General features: G+C 38.3%; 1 protein-coding gene across 1 annotated transcript in view; it reads left to right on the top strand.

The window, feature by feature from the left end:
• Nucleotides 1–19,498, top strand: part of TCERG1L (transcription elongation regulator 1 like) — a 341,385-nt gene that overhangs the window by 297,771 nt on the left and 24,116 nt on the right. Inside the window, exon 10 of the mRNA XM_044662931.1 lies at nt 5,786–5,933. Coding sequence (XP_044518866.1) covers nt 5,786–5,933 — 148 coding nt within the window. The remainder of the gene's footprint in view (nt 1–5,785; nt 5,934–19,498) is intronic.

A 19,498-nucleotide genomic window follows, 5' to 3' on the forward strand; every position in this document is an offset into this window, starting at 1 on the left:
AGGAAGGGAGGAAGGAAGGGAGGGAGGGAGGGAGGAAGGGAGGGAGGGAGGAAGGGAGGGAGGGAGGAAGAAAGGAAGGAACAGAGGGAAGGAAGGGAAGGGAAGGGAAAATTTTTTCTTTTATTGAAATGCTCCTCTATACATTCATTGCCTGGTATGGAATTGCTCCAAGGCTTTGGACATTAGTGGAAGAAACAGGCCAGAGGACACCAGGCACAGTGCTTCCAAGTGGACTACTGCTTTTCCAGGGAAGCATGGGGGAGCAACAAGCAGCAGGGAAGATCCTTGTCCCAGTACCTAGAAACTTTCAACTGAGAGATTCTCCATTATTGCTTGTTGCTGGCCTTTTCCTTCTCCTCAGTTCTAATTGAACTAATATTAGCAATTTGGCTGCTGCCCAATGCTCTGAACAGATTGTTTTGTTGAATAAGCTCTAAAAGGCAGTCTTGGTGAACTTCAAAATGTTCCTATTAATCTTCATTCCACATTGCAACAATGCACAGCTTTGTTTCTACACTTTTTTGTAATAAATTTTCATTAGTTAAAAATAGAAGTCTTAATTATACCCTTTGGAACATGACGCAAATGGAATTGTACCTGGAGTTTTCCTGTTCAAGATTGTGTGTGAGTGTGAGCGAGGCGAAGCATGGAGCCTCGTCTCCTGAAAGGGCTGTTGGCAGAACAGGACATCCTTCTGGTCTGAGCCAACATTTTCTTCCTTCAATGTAGCACCTTCTCTAGGAGGTGAGGTTGGTCCGTGTGACGATCCAGGTGAGTGAGAAGTGCTTGGATGGGGGATGGGGATGTGTTGGTGTTGGCTCAGACAAGACTTGCTGCATAGCCTGGATGATTAATTGGACAGCAGGCAACCTGAGTCCTGGTGACCTTAAGGCTCACCTGGGCAGCCTCTCTGGGCCTTAATTTCCCTTCTTTGGTCTGAGTTTTCTCATCGGTAACATAAAGAGATATTTTTAAAAAGAAGGTAGCTCCCTCTTTTGCAGAGGTGGCGACTATGACTATGTAAACACTTCATAGACTGTCAGGATTAATTATTACTCTTGTTAAATTTGAGAATGTTTTTTCTGTGTTTTGGGTGTATTATTTCTAATAAAGTTTGACCCTCTGGATAGAGGGACTTTATTCTAAATTAGGATGCAAAAGCAAATATACCTACACATATGCACATACACATATACATCAAAAACCCATGCCTGTACATGTGTATATGTGTATACCTATAAGTGTTCATACCTAAATATGTGTATTCATGCGTGTGTATTTGTGTATCCTGCATGGCCCCAAAGGTAGCAAGAGCCATGGAGGAAAGACAAGATGAGTCAAATGAAGGTTGAGTACAGACGGATTTGGCGGTGAGGAGGTGGGGAGTAGAATTCTAACAAATAAAGCTATTAACAATTGGAATGGGCCAACTCCTGAGGAACCTCCCTAAACCTCAGTCATTAGAGTCCTTTCAGCAAAGTCTAGGGTTGGAATTCAGAGAATGTGAAGCCTGGGCTGAGGAAGACCTAGATTTGCACTCTGCTCCTGACACATATGAGCTTATTTCTCGGGGCGAGTCTCTTCACTTTTCTGAACCTTCATTCATTCATCTAGAACACGAGGGGTTGGACAGGATGACCCCGATGCTATGACTGTTTTATGACGCATTGGCCAGACCTGGTGGTTCCTCTGGCTCTCCAATTCATTGATTCTGTTTCTAGTGTTTCAAACCCTCAGCTTCCATGTGAATACATTCATTCTCCCAGAATTCCACTCCCATGTCAGAAGCCCTGAATTGCTATAGTCCTGACTCAGATTCAAGCTTCAGAAGGTCTTGGTTCTTTGGGCCGTCTAGTCTGAGATTCCAACATTATGACCACATTGTAAATTATATTTAGTAAAAAATTGGGCCAAGGAAATTTTACTTGACTGGGGACTTCATTAATCATTTTATCTCCTCATTCCAACATTTCTAGAATTACTAACATTTGACACAAACAAACTTAACAGGACAAAAGTCTCTGTCTTCACATGATGATAATTTCCGCTCCTTCTCAGGAATCAATTCAATATGCTAATATTTTAAAAGAAGAGTATCATCCTCTCTTTTTAGTGGTTATTACAACTGAATAATGGAATGTGAAATGTATCTTTCATAGTTGTTTAAAAATAGGTATCCTTATTTTTAGAGTGAGTAGCATTAAAAATGAAACATGAGAGTTAGGTGCCATAACTGATGGCATAATGTATGAGGGCTATTATAATAGGATGTTGAAGGAATAAAGTTGTCCGGGACGCCCTTAGACTAGAGACCAATGTCTTCTCCTTTACTGGCAGGAGAGTCTCACCAAATAGAGCATTAGGGGAAGTTTCTGACTGATTCACAGCCTAGCTTAATCTCTTCTGGGTATATTAGAATATCTGGATCACCAATAACTGTGTCATTGTTTTCATGCCCCTTATGTTTCTTTATAATTTTTAGGGACAAGGAAGGATACATTAATTCTATGAATCCATATGGCTCCATTGATTCATGGTCATCTCTGGGGAGAAAAGATCTTATTGTTAGTTGTTCTTAAAGTCTTTTCTTAGTTCTCTTTTTATAGTTAATATTGCCCTTGCCATACCACATTACTTTTATTAGTATCTCCTGTCCATTAAATCCTGCAACATAAGAGACTCCATGATGCGTAGTCATTTGTGAACCTTTGACTTTCTTTCTATTAAGAAGGCAAGTGCCTTTGATCTTCTCTGGACAATTATATTCATTCAGTAGAAGAGGAAATAATATTCCCATTGAAGTGTATTTAGGGGAAACTTGAGTCCAGGAAAGAAAACTTAGTATTGAATTTCGAGCTTTCATTTTCAAACCAAGAAGAAGTAAAGGGGAAATCTCTGGATACCTCCTATACCAACTTGTTATTCCTCATCAAATGTGGCTTCTCTAGTGGTATCTTAGGCTGCCATCACTCTTATGCCATGATATTATGACAGTCCAAAGCTTTCAAGAAATGAATCCAAAAGCAATTTTTAAGCAATGATTCTGTCACTAGATCTGTGCTAAGTGTTGGGAATACAAGAACAAAAAGAAGTTCATTCCAACCAGGAGCTTTACATTGTAAAAAGCAAGATAACGTGGGACATTATTTCAATAAAATGTATTTAAAAATGACTACAAAGTACTTTTCAGAGAAAAAGAACTAATAGCTAGGAGAAGGGGGCAGAAAAACTATTGAGAGAAGGCAGCACATGAACCGGATCTTGTAGGGAACCACAGACTTCATGCAGTGGAAGAGATGAAGAGGAACATTCCAAGCATGGGGCACAGGCACAAAAACATGGAGGTGGGAAATGGAGCATCATATGTGTAGAGCAGTAACTGTGCCAGAATTGTTGAATGATAGAGGACAAGGAGGAGATTACTATGTAAGAAGACTTAAGAAAAAGAAAAAGTTCTGTACCTAGTTGCCAGGAGCTTTAAATGCCAAGCAGAGGAGTTTATATTTGGTCCTTGTGGCAATGGGGAATTTGTAGTTTCTAAAGGAGTGAGCCTTTATGATTAGACCTACACTTTAAGATAATCACTTTGGTGATTGAATAGGAGAGAATTGGGGGAGGGAGAGACTTGAGACAAATAATTCCTTCATGAAGCTATTAACTAATTAAAGGATATATAATCAGTTCCAAAATAAAAGAAATAGCTGTGTAATTAGAGTGGAGTGCATAGAAGTGAGATATATTGTGAAAAAAGATCAACAAGATTTGTCAACTGACACTGAGTATGAGTGAAGAGTCAGGTAGGACAGCAAGACTGTGATACTGGGTGACTAACAGTAAGGTGGTACCCGTGAAAGACATAAGAAAGTTCAAAGAGGGATAAATTCATCAAAGGAATGATAACGATTTCTGTTTCAGACACATTGAATTTGAGATTGGTTTAGGATATGAATATTGAAATCTCTAGAAGTCAGTTAGAGATGTCAGACTGATACTCAAGAGAGGGACTAGGGTAACTTTATAGGTCTGACAATTTATGACATCCTCAAGGAATATAGAATATAGAAAAAGGAGAGGTTGGGTCTTGGGGGGATGCTTTGTTTGCTAGGCATATCATGGAAGATAGTCCAGTAAGGGAAATAAAAAAGGAACAGTCAGGGAAGAGGGGAGAAAAAGGAAAGAACATGGTCTTGAAAACCAGAGAGGAGAAAATATACAGACAGAATGGTTGGTCAACAATTTCAAATGCTAGATAGAGATGAAAAGAATGATTATGAAAAAAGACTATAAAATTTTGCAAGTAGGATATTGTTGGTAACTTAAGAAAAAACAATTTCATTTGAAGGTTGTAAGCCAGATTGTAAAAGACAAAGAAGAGAATGACAGGAGAGGAAATTAAAGCAATAAAAATAGACAGCTTTTTCAAATAATTTAGCTGATAAAGAGGGGGAGATAAAATGTGAGAGATATTAGGAACTGAAGAGGCATTTTTGAGTATGGAAAAAAAAAAACTTGTATATATTTGTCCATAGCAGGGGAAGAAGAAGAAAGATTGAAGATTATGGAGAGAACTGAGTTAGACTGAGGGCAATTTGCTAGAAAATTTGGAAGGAAGGAGACCATAGAACCATGTAGAATGTGGCTTTGGTAATTAGAAGAACTACCTCTTGATCAGAGTCTGTGGTAAAGCAGATATTGGTGGTGACTGATGGCAGGGATTGGGGAGGTAAGGATAAGAGAAGGTATGAGAGTTGGGAGAGTAAAATTTGTTCATTTTTTCCCATTAAGTCTGAAGAGGTATCCTCAGCTAAAAAACATGGGCATGAGGTGCTGTTAAGGGCATGAGGATGGAAAAGAAAGGTTGGAAGAGCCAATATGAACAGTGGCCTAGGTACAACATCCAAGATGTGTGAAAGGTTATCATCTTGCCTCACTGAAGAACCAGCTGACATTATGAAACATATCCTTTTTCTTTTTTAAACCCTTACCTTCTGTCCTAAAATCACTACCGAGTATTGGTTCCAAGGCAAGAGAGTGGTAAAGGCTGGGCAACTGGGACAAAGTGATTTGTTCTGGGTGACACAGACAACTAAGAAGTGTTGAGAGCCAGATTTGAACCTAAAACCTCCTATCTCCAGGGCTGGCTCTCTATCCTCTGAGCCACTTAGCTGCCCTATAATATATATCTTCAATAAATCCTGTCAACAAGGATGTAGGACTTTTTTTCTGTTCATCAAAATATGAGTGGAAAAAGGAAATGGTAGAGGTCATCCTGGGTTGGGGTACAGTGAGAAAAAATCAGTAATATGAAAAGGAAGTCAAAGATTTTAGAGTAGGAAGTGTGGAAACTTTATTTCACCAAGGGGTGAATTTGGGTAGATCGGGTAGTCAGGAGAGTGTAGTCAGAGGCAACGTGATGGCCTGGGAAAGTATTAAGGGGTGGATGAAATGGACCTCATGATGGCAATAAAGAATAGGCCTGGGAAGAGTGAGGGAGAGAGAATAATGGGAAAGCATGGACACACAGCAGATTTTTAAAATTCTTGATCAGGGGAGTGATGGTACCCCTGAGTTTTTAGCAAACTCTGTATACAGCTGATGAAGAATTATCTGACTTAACTAACTAAGCACTGGACAATTCTTTATGTGACTTTCCTTTAAAATATATTCAGTCTTCTACATTTTTTACTGGACTACCATAAAAGATCATCCCCTTCCCCCATTATAAACTCAATGATTTCCATCTTTAATTTGGGCAATTAAGCTGTAGGTTCTTGTGTTTTTAAAGGCTTGAAGGTCCTCAGAGCATTGAGCCAGAGAAGACTGAAAAGGCAGATGAAGCTCAGAACACTCCTCCACCTCTTCCTCCACATCAGATTCTCCTTCCATTGGAAGAACGAGCCACCCACTTCCGAGACATGCTTCTGGAAAGAGGGGTAAGGGAATTCTGCTTCAGTGGAATGCTATAGATGATGCACTGTAACTCTTCAGGAAGTTTCTATTAGGATGTTTCTTCTAGTACTCTTGGATTTTTTTACCCTTTCTCAAAAAGCATGTATTTAGAACTTTAGAGGAGCAACATGAAAGAGCAGGTACATTAGACTAGACTGTAATCCAAAGACATGTGGGTTCAAATCTTGCCTCTGATATCTAGTAGCAATGTGAACCAAGATATCTTCATCCAGTGTCCTTTAGTTGCCTTCAAATATTTCAATAGTCAACTCATGGAGGGGTTAACCTCATTCTTCTGACCCCAGCAATAAGAACTTGGAGTAATGAAGTGTCATTATAAAGAGACTGATTTAAGCTTTATGCCAGGAAAAGCTCCAAAATAATTAGAGCTCTCACAAAGTGGAATGGATGCCTCAAAGGAACATGTCCCGTCACCCATCCTCCTCATTGAAGACCTTGAAGCAAAGACTAGATATCCATTCGTCAGATTTTGCTCGAACTATATGCTCTCTAAAGTCCTTTTGACCTTGAAATTATATTGTCTCTAACATTTCACATCTTCTAAATGGTGATCAGTTAACAAGATTATGCACATGATCACCATTTTTTGGTCCTGGATGTACAATGATCAAAAACAGTGCATACCTTTCTATTAGAGAGTTTGTGGTGTGAATGTGAGAAATGGTGCAGGCACACACATATGAATGATACACGAAAGAAAGTGAAGGGGGACAAGAGAAGTCCAGGTAATGTGCAACAAGCAATACTCAATAGATGAGAACAACATGAGCTCTTTGTGTGAGGGCGATTGCTTGCACGGAGAGGAAAATTTCTAGAATATTCTGGGGTAAAGGAGACTTTTAACCACATTTATATGGGTCAGAGGAGTTGATTATGCATAAATTCTTTCAACATGGAAATGGACTTTTTTTAGTTCTGTTCATCAAAATATTAGTGGAGAAAGCAAATGGTTGAAGTCATCCTGCATTGGAGCATAGTGAGGAAAGAGCACTGATAAGGGAAGAAAGTCAAAGATTTGAGAGTATGGAGGATGGAATATTAAACTTTTTCACCAAGGGGTGAATTTGCATAGATCAGATAGTGAGGAAAATGTAGACACGGGCCTGGTTATGTTATGGCCTGGGAAAGTATTAAGAGGTGGATGAAATGGACCTCAAGATGAGGATAAAGAATAGGTCTGGGAAGAGTGAGGATGAGAGAATAATGACAGATGGTGGGCACTCAGCAGATTTTCAATATTCTTCATCAAGGAAGTGGAGAGAGTAAGAGATTGAGACTTAAACAACCATCCATTTATGTTGGGTTTATCCTACCTCATCTACTCACTTCTAATATGTAAGCTTTATGCTTTTGTGGCATTGGTTAGTTAGGGAGTGGTGGGCTGCCCAAAAAGGACTGGTCCCATTTTCCCTTAGGACATAAAAGTTATTTCCCAAATTCCTATTGAAAGGACAGGGTTAATTCAGAGATTCTCTCCTTCTGAATGATCAGAGATGATACATGGAGTTGGGGAGGTAGAGTCCAAAAAGGGTCGGCACACTGGACAAGAAACATAGCATCGTATCCACATTCTGTTCTGACTAGCTTTGTGATTTCCTACAAGTCCCTTCTTCATTCTGGGCTGCAATTCCCCTCCTTTAAAATGAAAGGAATGGATGAGAAGATTCCTGAGGAGCTCTCTAATTCTAGTAATCTATAAGTCTAAGAAACATACATGTGCATGCATGTGTATACATGTGAATACACACACATCTATCTGTCTTTGATTTACTTTCTGTTTTGTAAGTGTGCATAGCTACACCTGCAGATGCGTTTACTCGGATAGCAAAGCATCTGATATATCTATGATGGATGAATGTTTCTGGCCAGCACTCCTGTAGAGGGTGAGCACACACTAATGACCAGAAGGGCATTTTCAATATGCTCTACTCCAAGAGTTTACCCCAGTCAATTTTTTCATTTTTGTGAGGTGAACCTAAGCAGACGTCTTCCTCCACACTAAATCTCTTTCAACTAGATTGAATTTAGATTGATGATTGAATTTTATCTTCTGTTTTCTTGGGAGTTTGTCGAAATGAAGATACTGATTTGAACGAAATGAGCTGGAGTTTTGCTCTTTGGTAAATTTAGAGCCACATTTTCAATTTAGAGAAGGAAGACAAAAGCCACCTTTTCTTCAAACGTTTCTCCAATGTCTCTGATTTCCTAAGTTGCCTTTTGGGCATAAAAAGCAGCCCAGACTCTCACTCTGCCCAGCTGGATTTCTTCACCAAAATGAAAAGGGACACAGAAGGTGATCATGAAAACGTGTATGCAGCATGAATTATAATGAACACTTTAAATAGCTCAGGGAAATATAGCAAGCAATGCCCTCTGGCTTGTGGACCACTGAACCACAGACTTTCCCCATTGCCTCTCTCCTGAGACTGAGAAAGATGGGGGCTTCAGGAGGAGTGGAGTTGAGGGCAGCAAGGTGACTGAGGCTTGGTGGGTCTCCATTCATATTCATGTATGTGGAAACCCAGATTCATTCACAAGGCAAAGAAGGGAGGAAGACTTCTTTCAGGGTACTTTGAATGGAAAATCCATAGGGATATTCCTTGATACAAAACTTACTGTAATGAGTCAACTGATTTGTTTGTAGGTATATGATGCATATGTAGATTATTTTATCCCATTGGGCAATGGGGAAGGACTGAAGGATTTTTGAATGTGGGAGTAATGTGCTTGGGGCATTATTCCAGAAACAATGTGCACTATGGATTGCTTAGGAAATGGATTAGATGTAGAGAGACTTTTTAGTAACATAGGGAAAAGTGGAAGAGGGTCCACAAAAGGATAGATTGAGTGGAAGTGGTGAAGAAGGGATATTTTGTGTGGAGGATTAAACTAATCAGATGAAACACCTGATTAAATAATGGGATATCATAGAGAAGAAAGAAAGTTAAAAATATCCAAGACAGGTAAAATTAATTCAATAAGCATACTATAAGTAACATGAGCTCCATCTCCTGTTTCTGGTATCAAGATAACTTACTTTCTTCTGCACATCTTCCATACTTTACCCATGAGCCAAAATAGATATTCCTCTGGCTACAATCCTTATCTCTCCACTCTTCCCCATGCTTTTTCTCATAGAGTTTCCATGCCTCCTCAAATTCCTTCCTTTCCCTGGTCCATCACATTTTGTGTCTGCTGATGTCCCCACTCAAATGCTCCTTCCACATCAGAAACTTCTTAGCATTGTGATTCTGGGCAAGTCACTTAACCCTTTGGCTAGCCCTTACTGCTCTTCTGCCTTGGACTATACTCAATATTGATTCTAAAACAGAAGATAAGGGTTTAAAAAGAAGGCAGGTAAGATGACCCCCAAAGCCTTTTCTCCAGAAGAAGAAATATCCTCAGTTCCTTAAACCAATCTTCCCCCCACTCCTCTTTCCCCCAGGCTATGCATGGATATATTTGTGTCCACGTCATTCTCTTCATTCAGCTTCCAGAGAACAAATATGTTGTCATGTGTCTCATTCTGATCCCCAGGGCTCTGCTTAATAACTATGTGATTAGTGCATCCTCCTCATCATCATCATCATTATCTAGTGAAAGCTGAGAAGAATAAGAAAATAACAAAATGAATAAAAATAGTTCCATGCTACAATGGACTTTCCAATATGCATGCATTGTGTCTCATTTGATCCTCAAAGCAATTCTTTGGAGCAGGGGATGGAGAAAGGAAGCTGCAGAATTTATGAGTTACAGAATTCTGAATTTCAGAATACATTCCAGGATGCTGCTCCTGACTGACTTATTCACCTGAAGCCATGATCCATCTCCTTTAAGACATCCTAGTGTTATTAACATTTGAGGAATGTAAGAGGATTTTCATTTTACTTTATTAATGCCTAAGCTTTCCAGCTCTTTATGTTGGAAGTTAACACCAAATACCAATAGAGTATTTTATTAATATAATGTGTGTTTTCCTAATACAATCATAAGATAATAAATATTTCACTCAAATTGACCTTATAGGTAAATTGAGCAAACTCTTACATTTATAAATGAGGATACTGAGGACTAGAGTAATTCATTGATTTACCCAAGATCATGTGAGTACTGAGTATCAAAGTTGATGTTCCAAGTAATATCCACTCACTCTAAATTTAGCCCTTCTTCTTCTGTACTCAGTGCCTTTCAAAATATAAGCTACTAATAAGACCTGCATATAGGTAACCTTGTAGGGACATATTGAGAAGGTCTTTAAGTTCTTATAGAAACATAAAATCATAAGACATCAATCTTACAAGAGAAAATGGTCATATAGTCCAACTCATAAGAGAAATTAGATTTCCATATAACGTACCTTACAGTTGGTTACCCAGAGACTGGCTGGGTACACAAAGACTTTCAATGAGGAATAACCCACTCCATCCCAAGATAGCCCATTTCATGACTGAATAATTCTTATCAATTCAATTTAACAAAGAATTACTAAGCACTGACTCTAATAGAGCAGGCACTGTGCTAAGCACTTAGGATTCAAATAAAAAAAAAGAGAGAAAGTGAGAGCTCATACCCTTGAGGAGCTGACATTCTAATGGGGAAGAAAATACAGGAAAGAAAGCTAAAGCTGGATGGAGGTGGGGGGCAAGGTTCTAGGGTATACCTAGTGCAGGGGCATGATATTCCTGGAAATGAAACTGAGCAAAGCCACTGATGAGAAATGAAGAGTTACTTGGAAAGTTCTACACATTCTATAAAGGAAGACTGGAGAGGATTTAAATGCTTTGTCCTCTAGCCCAGCAATCAGAGGGAAGAAGCAACTGAGCATGACTTGAGGAGGTCTTGAGGATCAAAAACTTAGTAGGACTATATGGTGATGAGATTTCAGGTAATCAGGTCATCCTGAGGGAGGCATGTTATTCATATTCTTGAAAGCAAGAAAAATCAGTGATGGAACACATAGTGTTAATCATTTGGCAACTTACCTCCGCCCCTTCCTTGAGTTGACATATACCTTATTTAACATTTCTTCCCATTGATTCAAGTCTTCCCTCTGAAATTAAGCCAGAGAAACTTTATGTTATGATATGATATGATATGATATGATATGATATCCCTCCCAGTATTATATTAACTGTAAAATTATTAAATATATCAACTGTCTGACTATTCAAGGAACTCGTAAAAATGTTAGATATCTCAGAATCAATTTCAGATCTCTTATCATAAAACAGAAGGCCTCCCTCTGAGTTGATAGAGCATTATTAATGATTTACTTTGGAGGGGGGAAGTAACCATCCAGCTAAATACAAATCTATTTCCTCATGTCATCCTCTAGATATGTTTTCCACAGGAATAGGATGATTCCTTTTATCAGATTTTTTGCATTCATCTGTATTCCCCTGATCTATGAGTTTAGTAATCTTTATGGAAGGAAGGAAGGAAGGAAGGAAGGAAGGAAGGAAGGAAGGAAGGAAGGAAGGAAGGAAGGAAGGAAGGAAGGAAAGGAAGAAGGAAGGAAGAAAGGAAGAAAAAGGAAGGAAGGAAGAAAGGAAAGAAGGAAAGAGGNAAAAGGAAGGAAGGAAGGAAGGAAAGAAGGAAAGAGGAAGAGTGGGAGGAAGGAACAAAGGAAAGAAGGAAGAAAAAAGGAAGGAAGGAAGGAAGGAAGGAAGGAAAGTAAGAAAGTCTATTCACTTCCCATTATACATTCTTGATGAAAATATGCAGGTTTCTTATAATCATTAGCTCTTTTCTAGATGGTTGTGTATGACCTCTCTAATAATATTTTATAGAATTTTGTCAGGAATTAAAGTCAAACTCACTGGCTGATTCTTTGTAGTCACCATTCTCTCTTCTTTGGAAAATTGGGAGGACATATGCTCTTCTCCAGGCAAATCATATCTTTATTGTTTCCTACGGTCTCTCAAAGGTCACTGGAAGCAGCTTAGCAAACCAAACTACGAATTCCCTCCTAAGGGCACTCGTTCAGTAGTTTAATGTATATTCATTTTTTTCCCTCCACTACGCATATATGTCCACAGTTCACTGTTAAACACAAAGTAGGTACAAATTACAGAATTAATGACTACTTGATATGCAAAAGACATAATTCTTTGTACTCTCAAAAACCCAGTTCTTTCCTGAGAATTCATCTGTGGAAAAATGAGACCATTGTTATTTTTACTTTCCATTGTTTTTCCTCTGTAAACAACACAATGAAACATGTTTTAAAATCCAATTCTATTGACTTCAATTGCATTTTTCCCCCTACAGTTTCCAAAGAAGAGAATTTTGCCCTTGCTTTGGAAATCAGTCAGTGTAGATAGCCTCTCACTTTAAATCATGGTGCTTTTATTGACGATTGGATTGGAATGCATGAGTTTATCAATCAATTTTAACCAAGTGTGCATTCCTGATGGAACAGATACTGCCAAGCTGCAGAATTCTAAATTTCAGAATACACTCTGGGAAGCTGCTCCTGACTGACTTATTCACCTGGAGCCATGACCCATCTCCTGTAGACATAATAGTTTTATTAGCATTTGAGAAATGTAAGTGAAATTTCATTTAACTTTATTAATGCCTAAGCTTTCCAGCTCCTTATGTTGAAAGTTAACCCAAAATACCAATAGAGTATTATATTAATGTAAATTTGGTATTAGCTCTGCTTGAAAGACCTGCCTATCTATCATATTGAAAAGAGCTAGCTGGTTAAATTTCTATCATTTCTTGAATGTGTCTGTGATTCCTTGGTTGGAAGATTTTGTTAATGAAGATCCCAGTACCATCCAGTTTCATTTGAGTTGGGACCTGCATTTTAGCTTGGTTCTCCAACATGAGAATGAATACAAATAAAATGGAATTGCAGATTATTGCCTTCCTTCATCCTCAAAACAACAATCTGTTTTGAGATAATAAATGAAAGTCATCATGAAGTGTTAGAGGTTGGGGTGAAAGCAAATTCTCTGAATCTGAAAAATATCAGAAATCTAAGTCCCCAAATACCTTATGAAAATTTAGGGGGTGAAGAACAATTTATATTTGAAATTAAAAAGAGAAGACACATGTTTGATACCTTTTCAATGATATGAAATGGAGTAAAAGAAGAAATGTGTTTATATGTGGCTAGCATCACTCATGCATAGAGGATAATATCGATTCATTACAGCTAATTTCATAGCCCAACACAATATACCTGGGTCATCCTTTTTTTTTTTCATGAACTGGGTCTTATGTAAATGCATTATCATTTCTATTCCTTGAAGAATTCTTTATTTTAATCTTTCAATGGCTGCCCACAAGAGTTTCTGATAACTGTATGAATATGTAGCTTTGAATGCCCTTTTGAGATTTTAGAAATGGTCCCGGCAGATGAGTTTTAGTGATATAGGCTGTGAGTTGAAAGTCACTGTCTTTTGTTAGAAAACCTGATGGGAGCTTTTTAAAATGTAGGTTATATTGATGGGATATGGAGAGGTACATGATGAATGACCACAACCAAGAAGCTCCCACAAGACTTTTTTTTTTCTCCAGACTAAATATCCCCAGTTCCTTTGGTCCATCTTCACATAAATTAGGATCTGATCACATCTCTTTGCTGGTCAACCTTTTGTGCAATATGTCCAGTGGACTATATCTTCTCTATAGAATCTGGCCTAGTGTGGAAAATGATCACCTGGGTTCCTAATGGTCTATGTCTCCTACTATGACTCAGAGTGTCATTAGTCTTCTTGAGTCCCATGTCCTAAGAGTGGCTGAGCTAAAATTCCAGTAAACCCTCTAATCCTTTTTCACAGAGGATTATTTCTATGACTATTTCAACCAACTTGCACTCATGGCAGGAGTATTTTATAATAATAATGACAATGATTTTAGCTCTCATGTTTCATGCTTTAATATTTATAAAGTGCTTCATACTGTTATTGATGATATTGATCTTTTTATTGATTATTTATCTTCATGACCAGTTGATACTGATAGGCTTGGGCTGTTAGGATCACCTGGTTGTAGACGGTGAATAAATTTGCCAGACACAGCTTAACCCAACCCTCATTTATTATGAACTATCAAGAGAAGCAAGGACAGGATAAAAGGAGGTAGAGATATAATGGGAAAAGTTTTAACCTAAATCTAAGATTTCTAAATATAACTCCCAAACTAATTCACAAGGATTTTCTTCTTGTTCACCAAAGGTGAACCTCCTTAAACCTATTCTCAAACTGTCTTCCTAAACCCCCAATCTATCTAACCTAACTCTATTATGTAAACTTCAAATATTCTTAACCTCCTTAAAATATATATTAAAAGTAACAAGTTGCTTTCTCTAACTGTTAGTTCTGACAGTTAGAGCTAAAAATGGCTTCCTCTGACTCTTCCCAACAGGGAGTCAGACCGCACGCTGTTTCCAGTGAGAGTCAAACAGCACCCCCACAGGCAGCTGCACTCCCTTCAGGAGAACAGCTCTGACAGCAAACAAAACTCTTCCCACCTTAACAGATGTTCTTGGAAGGTTTCCAAGTTAAGTTTAGCCAAAATCACTAACAGATATTATCCAGAGAAAAGCCACCCACCACCTCTCAAAACAGTGACTGCAAGAGAATAGCCAAGAGCTGCCCAATGGATCTCTTCCTAGCATGCCAGTCTTTCTTAAAGTGACTGCTGTGACAAGAAAAAAAAATCCTTTCTCTGGTATTTATCTCTCTGCTTCTCCTTATTCTATAGAATTAATTAATAACTAATTAAATTTAACAATACATATAATCTTTCTTGATTTGAGGCTCACATTAACCTGGAAGGACTTTTGTGTGTCACCATTTTATAGATGAAGAAATAGACAATGATTTCAAGTGAGTTCTCCATGATTATGCAGCTAAAAAAGTGTCTGAGACAGGATTCAAATTTCAATCTTCCTGACTCCATGTTTGGTCTGGCATTAATTATACTTATCTCTTTGGACAGTCTTCATTTCAGATTGAATCCAACACATAAATGGATCTTTTCAGACATGGCTAATCACTGTTACTTTCTTTCCCTCTGATTGTAAATGTTTGTTACAAAGGAAAGGACTTCTGTTTTAGGTAGGCTAAGGTTGAGTGGAAAAAGGCATGAAATAAAGGACCATCATACACTTCAAAGAGATAAAAGAAAAAAAAATAAGACCAAGATGTACCAATTAAAGCAACACCTTTTAGACTAGCAAAAACAAACAAAAAAGAAAAAGAAAAAGAAACTCAAGAGGTGCTTACCTTGGGGGAAAAGTCAAATATTCCTAATCCATCTTTAGCCATCTACTGTTCCATAGGGCCTGCCTTGACTATAATCATCCTTCTCCCTCCAAGCCTGACAACTAATGCAGCTACCTCTCTCTCCTTGTCCCATCCCAGGAACCCTCCATGAAACCTTCCTTTCTTGGCTTTCCACATACACACCTATGTGCCTCATTCATCCTCAATGACTAAGATTTCTCCCTTCTCATACCTACCTCATTTGTTTTTCTGATTCTCTAAACTGTCATTATTCAAACTCATTTCTCCATCCTTCACTGACTTATTCCATCCCTCTCTACCTAGTTCACCAAACTTCTACTTTAAAGCTATCCAGATTTTCCACTGTGCTCTCTTGTATGTCTGTTCCAGGGGATCAACTGAATTTCATTGTACACCTTTCTTGTTCCCTCCATATTAGAGCACTCAGTGAAGCCTGATTTTCTCCTGGTGACCCAACTTCCTTGGCCATCCTTTCTACACTGTTTGGACTTGCAGTCCTATATTAGAATGATTGGTCATGATGAAGGAGGAAGATTACCCCCTTTTTTCCCCATCACCATTTGCAGACTTTCCCTTTGCTACTATTATTAATCTCTCTCCTTTAAGATTCATTCAAACCACATTTATCACACAATATTTTCATAGATGTCATCTACCAACTGCCATGACACTCTCCTTCCTTCCTCGATGAATTCAGTGCTTGACTTACAATCTCTCCTCCTAGACTCCTGCTTCCCTACTAGGGGACATCAGCAAACAGATGAACATGCCCTTAAATACCCTAACTTACCAATTTCTCAACCTACTTATTTCCCATGAGCAAGTGGATGTAACATAATCTCAACTAAGCCTTCACTATGGGCAAAGCAATCCTTTTCCACATCCCTAATTAACTCACTATGGCAATTTTCCCAAACTTTTACATCTTTCCCACAGTTCCCCCTTTCTAACCTTCTCAGCTAAGTATTTTGTTTCCAATTTTATTGCAAATATTGAGGACTTTCACCGAGGGCTCTCTTTTCTCTTCATCTTTCATGAGTGATGAAAGGGACTAAAATAAAGTATATTAATTCTTCTCTTAAACTCTGTGTGTATGTATGCATGGAGTCTTTATGAGACTTTAGAGTCTTTATCTCAATGTTCACCAATCCTAAAAAATCAAATCCTCCAGAGTAAAGCTACATCACCACCACAGGGTTCTAAGGGTAGCTCTGGGAGCCTGGGTGTTGCATTTTTTAAATTATTTTTTTCAATTAACATATTTATATTTACTCTATTCCACCTATTTCCTGCTGAAGAAAAAGTAAATAATAAATGCAAATATAATAAATATACATAGTTAAGCTAAATAATTAGGGGGTGGGAGATGCATTATGCCATGTCCAAAATGTAAGTCTTCTTCTGAATATTTGATTCACCACCTCTCTGTCAGAAAAATGAGAAGTTTCTCATTTCCTGGTTCTTAGAAATCATTGTGAGTCATTGTCATTATATTGATCAGAGTTCTTGTTTTTGTTTATTTTTTTGTTTTTTAACTTTGGGCATTATTCACTTTTACATTGTCATTGCTACATTATGAATTATTTTCTCATTCTCATTTCTCTTTGTATTAATTGTTACAACTTTCCCCAGGTTCCTCAGAAAGCATCCATTCTTCTGCCATACCATTCCCCAATTTATATGTATGTGGGGGGGGGAGGGGTAAAGGGGGATTTCTTTACTAATATCTTGAGATGTCATTCTAATCTATTTTCTCCAGTATCAATTGCAATAACTGATAAATCACAAGGCTGGTTAGCATTCCAATTTCACTTGGCTAATTCATATCAACCAGTTATTATATAGGACTCTTCACTTAGAATATATAGAAATCAGAAGTCCATGCATGAATCGGTAACCCCCAGAGCCAACCTTCTTCATTATACCAACCTGATCCTGGGGAGATTCAGTTCAAACTTTAAGCTGTTAATATAAAACAGTCCCATCCCACCACAAAGTTTACTTTCAAATATGTCATAGTTAATGGACAGAGACACTCTTTAGCTCATAGAAAGCAGTCTTGGTTGTGGGGTTAATCTATTTCTAGGCTGGGCATGGATTTTCCTTGGGGCTGTGCTTAGAGATTGGAATCAGCCATACACAATCTTTGGCAAGGATTCCATCTTCAGATGGCTTCTTCTTGTGAGCTTTCAAAACTTAGAAGGTTTTGCAATATGGTACTGGCTAGGAGACAGAAGGGTGGATCAATGAATAGACTAGGGATAAATGACCTCAGGAAGCTAATGTTTGATAAACCCAAAGATCCCAGATTTTGGGACAAGAATTCACTATTAGACAAAAACTGCTGCGAAAATTGGAAAACAGTATGGGAAAAATTAGGTTTAGATCAACATCTTACACTCTATACCAGGATCAATTCAAAATGGGTAAATGATTTAAATGTAAAGAGTGAAATCATAAATAAATGAGGTTAACATAGAATAGTGTACCTGTCAGATCTGTGGGAAAGGAAGGAATTTAAGACCAAGAAAGAGACAGAGAACACTGCAAAATGTAAAATAAATGACTTTGATTATATCAAATTTAAAAGGTTTTGTACAAATAAAACTAATGCATCCAAAATTAGAAGGAAAGCAACAAACTGGGAGAACATGTTTATCATAAAATTCTCTGACAAAAGTTTAATTTCCTAAATGTTTAAAGAATTAAGTTAAATTTACAAAAAAATCAAGCCATTGCCCAATCAACAAATGGTCAAGGGACTTGAATAGGCAGTTTTCACATGATGAAATCAGAAGTATCAATAAACACATGAAAAAGAGTTCTAAATCCCTCCTGATTAGAGAAATGCAAATCAAAACAAATCTGAGGTATCACCTCACACCTAGCAGACTGGCTAATATGGCAGCAAAGGAAAGTGATAAATGTTGGGGGGGACGTGGCAAAATTGGGACACTAATAATGGCTGATGGAGTTGTGAATTAATCCATCCGTTCTGGAGGACAATGTGGAACTCAGCCCAAAGGCTACCTACCCTTTGATCCAGCCATACCACTGCTGGGTTTGTACCCCAAAGAGATCATAAGGAAAAAGACTTGTACAAAAATATTTATAGCTGCTCTCTTTGTGTTGGCAAAACATTGGAAAATGAGGGGGTGTCCCTTGACTGGCGAATGGCTGAACACATTGTGGTATCTGATAGAGAAAAACATATGATTGATCACATGGCTCGATGGGGAAAAATTGGGACCTTTGACTTTAAAAGATCACTCTACCGCAAATATGAATAATATGGAAATAGGTTTTGAACAATGATACATGTATAACTCAGTGGAATTGCTCATAGGCTCTGGGAAAGGGAGCGAAGGGGGAGGGTCATGAATCATGTAACCATGGAAAAATATTCTAAATTTAAAAAAAAATCTTAGAAGGTTTCACTCTAGTCTTCTCCATCTCCAGCAGCAACACCAAGACCAGGTGCTCATGGCTTCTTGTCAACCTACAAGGAAGAGGAGGCTTCTGACATTGCCTCTTTCTCACCTCCCAGAGGCTAAGAGCAGTTCTTATGTGCTTAGTTGTTTTCATCAAGGCAGGAAAGAGATAGAAGGAGCCTTTGGTCAGTTGGTTTTGGTACTGAGCCAGAACTGGGCATGCATGCACCAACTGACCAAAGGCTCCTATTACCAAATTGTTCTTAGTTGCATTGGTGTGGTAGTTTCGAGTCTACATCCCCAATCATGTCCACTTCAACCCATGCGTTCAAGCAGTTGTTTTTCTTATATGTTTCCTCGCCTGAAGTCCTTCCTCTGAATGTGGGTAGTGTTCTTTACCATAAATCCCTCAGAGCTGTCCTGTGTCATTGCTTTCTGCTGGTACAGGAGTCCATTACATTCTATTTTACCACAGTATATCAGTCTCTGTGTACAATGTTCTTCTGGCTCTGCTCCTTTCACTCTGCATCAATTCCTGGAGGTCTTTCCAGTTCACATGGAATTCCTCCAGTTTATTATTCCTTTGAGCACAATAGTATTCCATCACCAGCATATACCATAATTTGTTCAGCCATTCCCCAATTGAAGGGCATCCCCTCGCTTTCCAGTTCTTTGCCACCACAAAAAGTGCAGCTATAAATACTTTATGCAAGTCTGTTTATTAGTGATCTCTTTGGGGTACAAACCCAACAATGGTATGGCTGGATCAAAGGGCAGGCATTCTTTTATAGCCCTTTGAGCATGATTCCAAATTGCCAGCCAGAATGGCTGGAT

The sequence above is a fragment of the Gracilinanus agilis genome, chromosome 2 (assembly GCF_016433145.1).
Source record: "Gracilinanus agilis isolate LMUSP501 chromosome 2, AgileGrace, whole genome shotgun sequence".
NCBI classification, from domain to species: Eukaryota; Metazoa; Chordata; class Mammalia; order Didelphimorphia; family Didelphidae; genus Gracilinanus; species Gracilinanus agilis.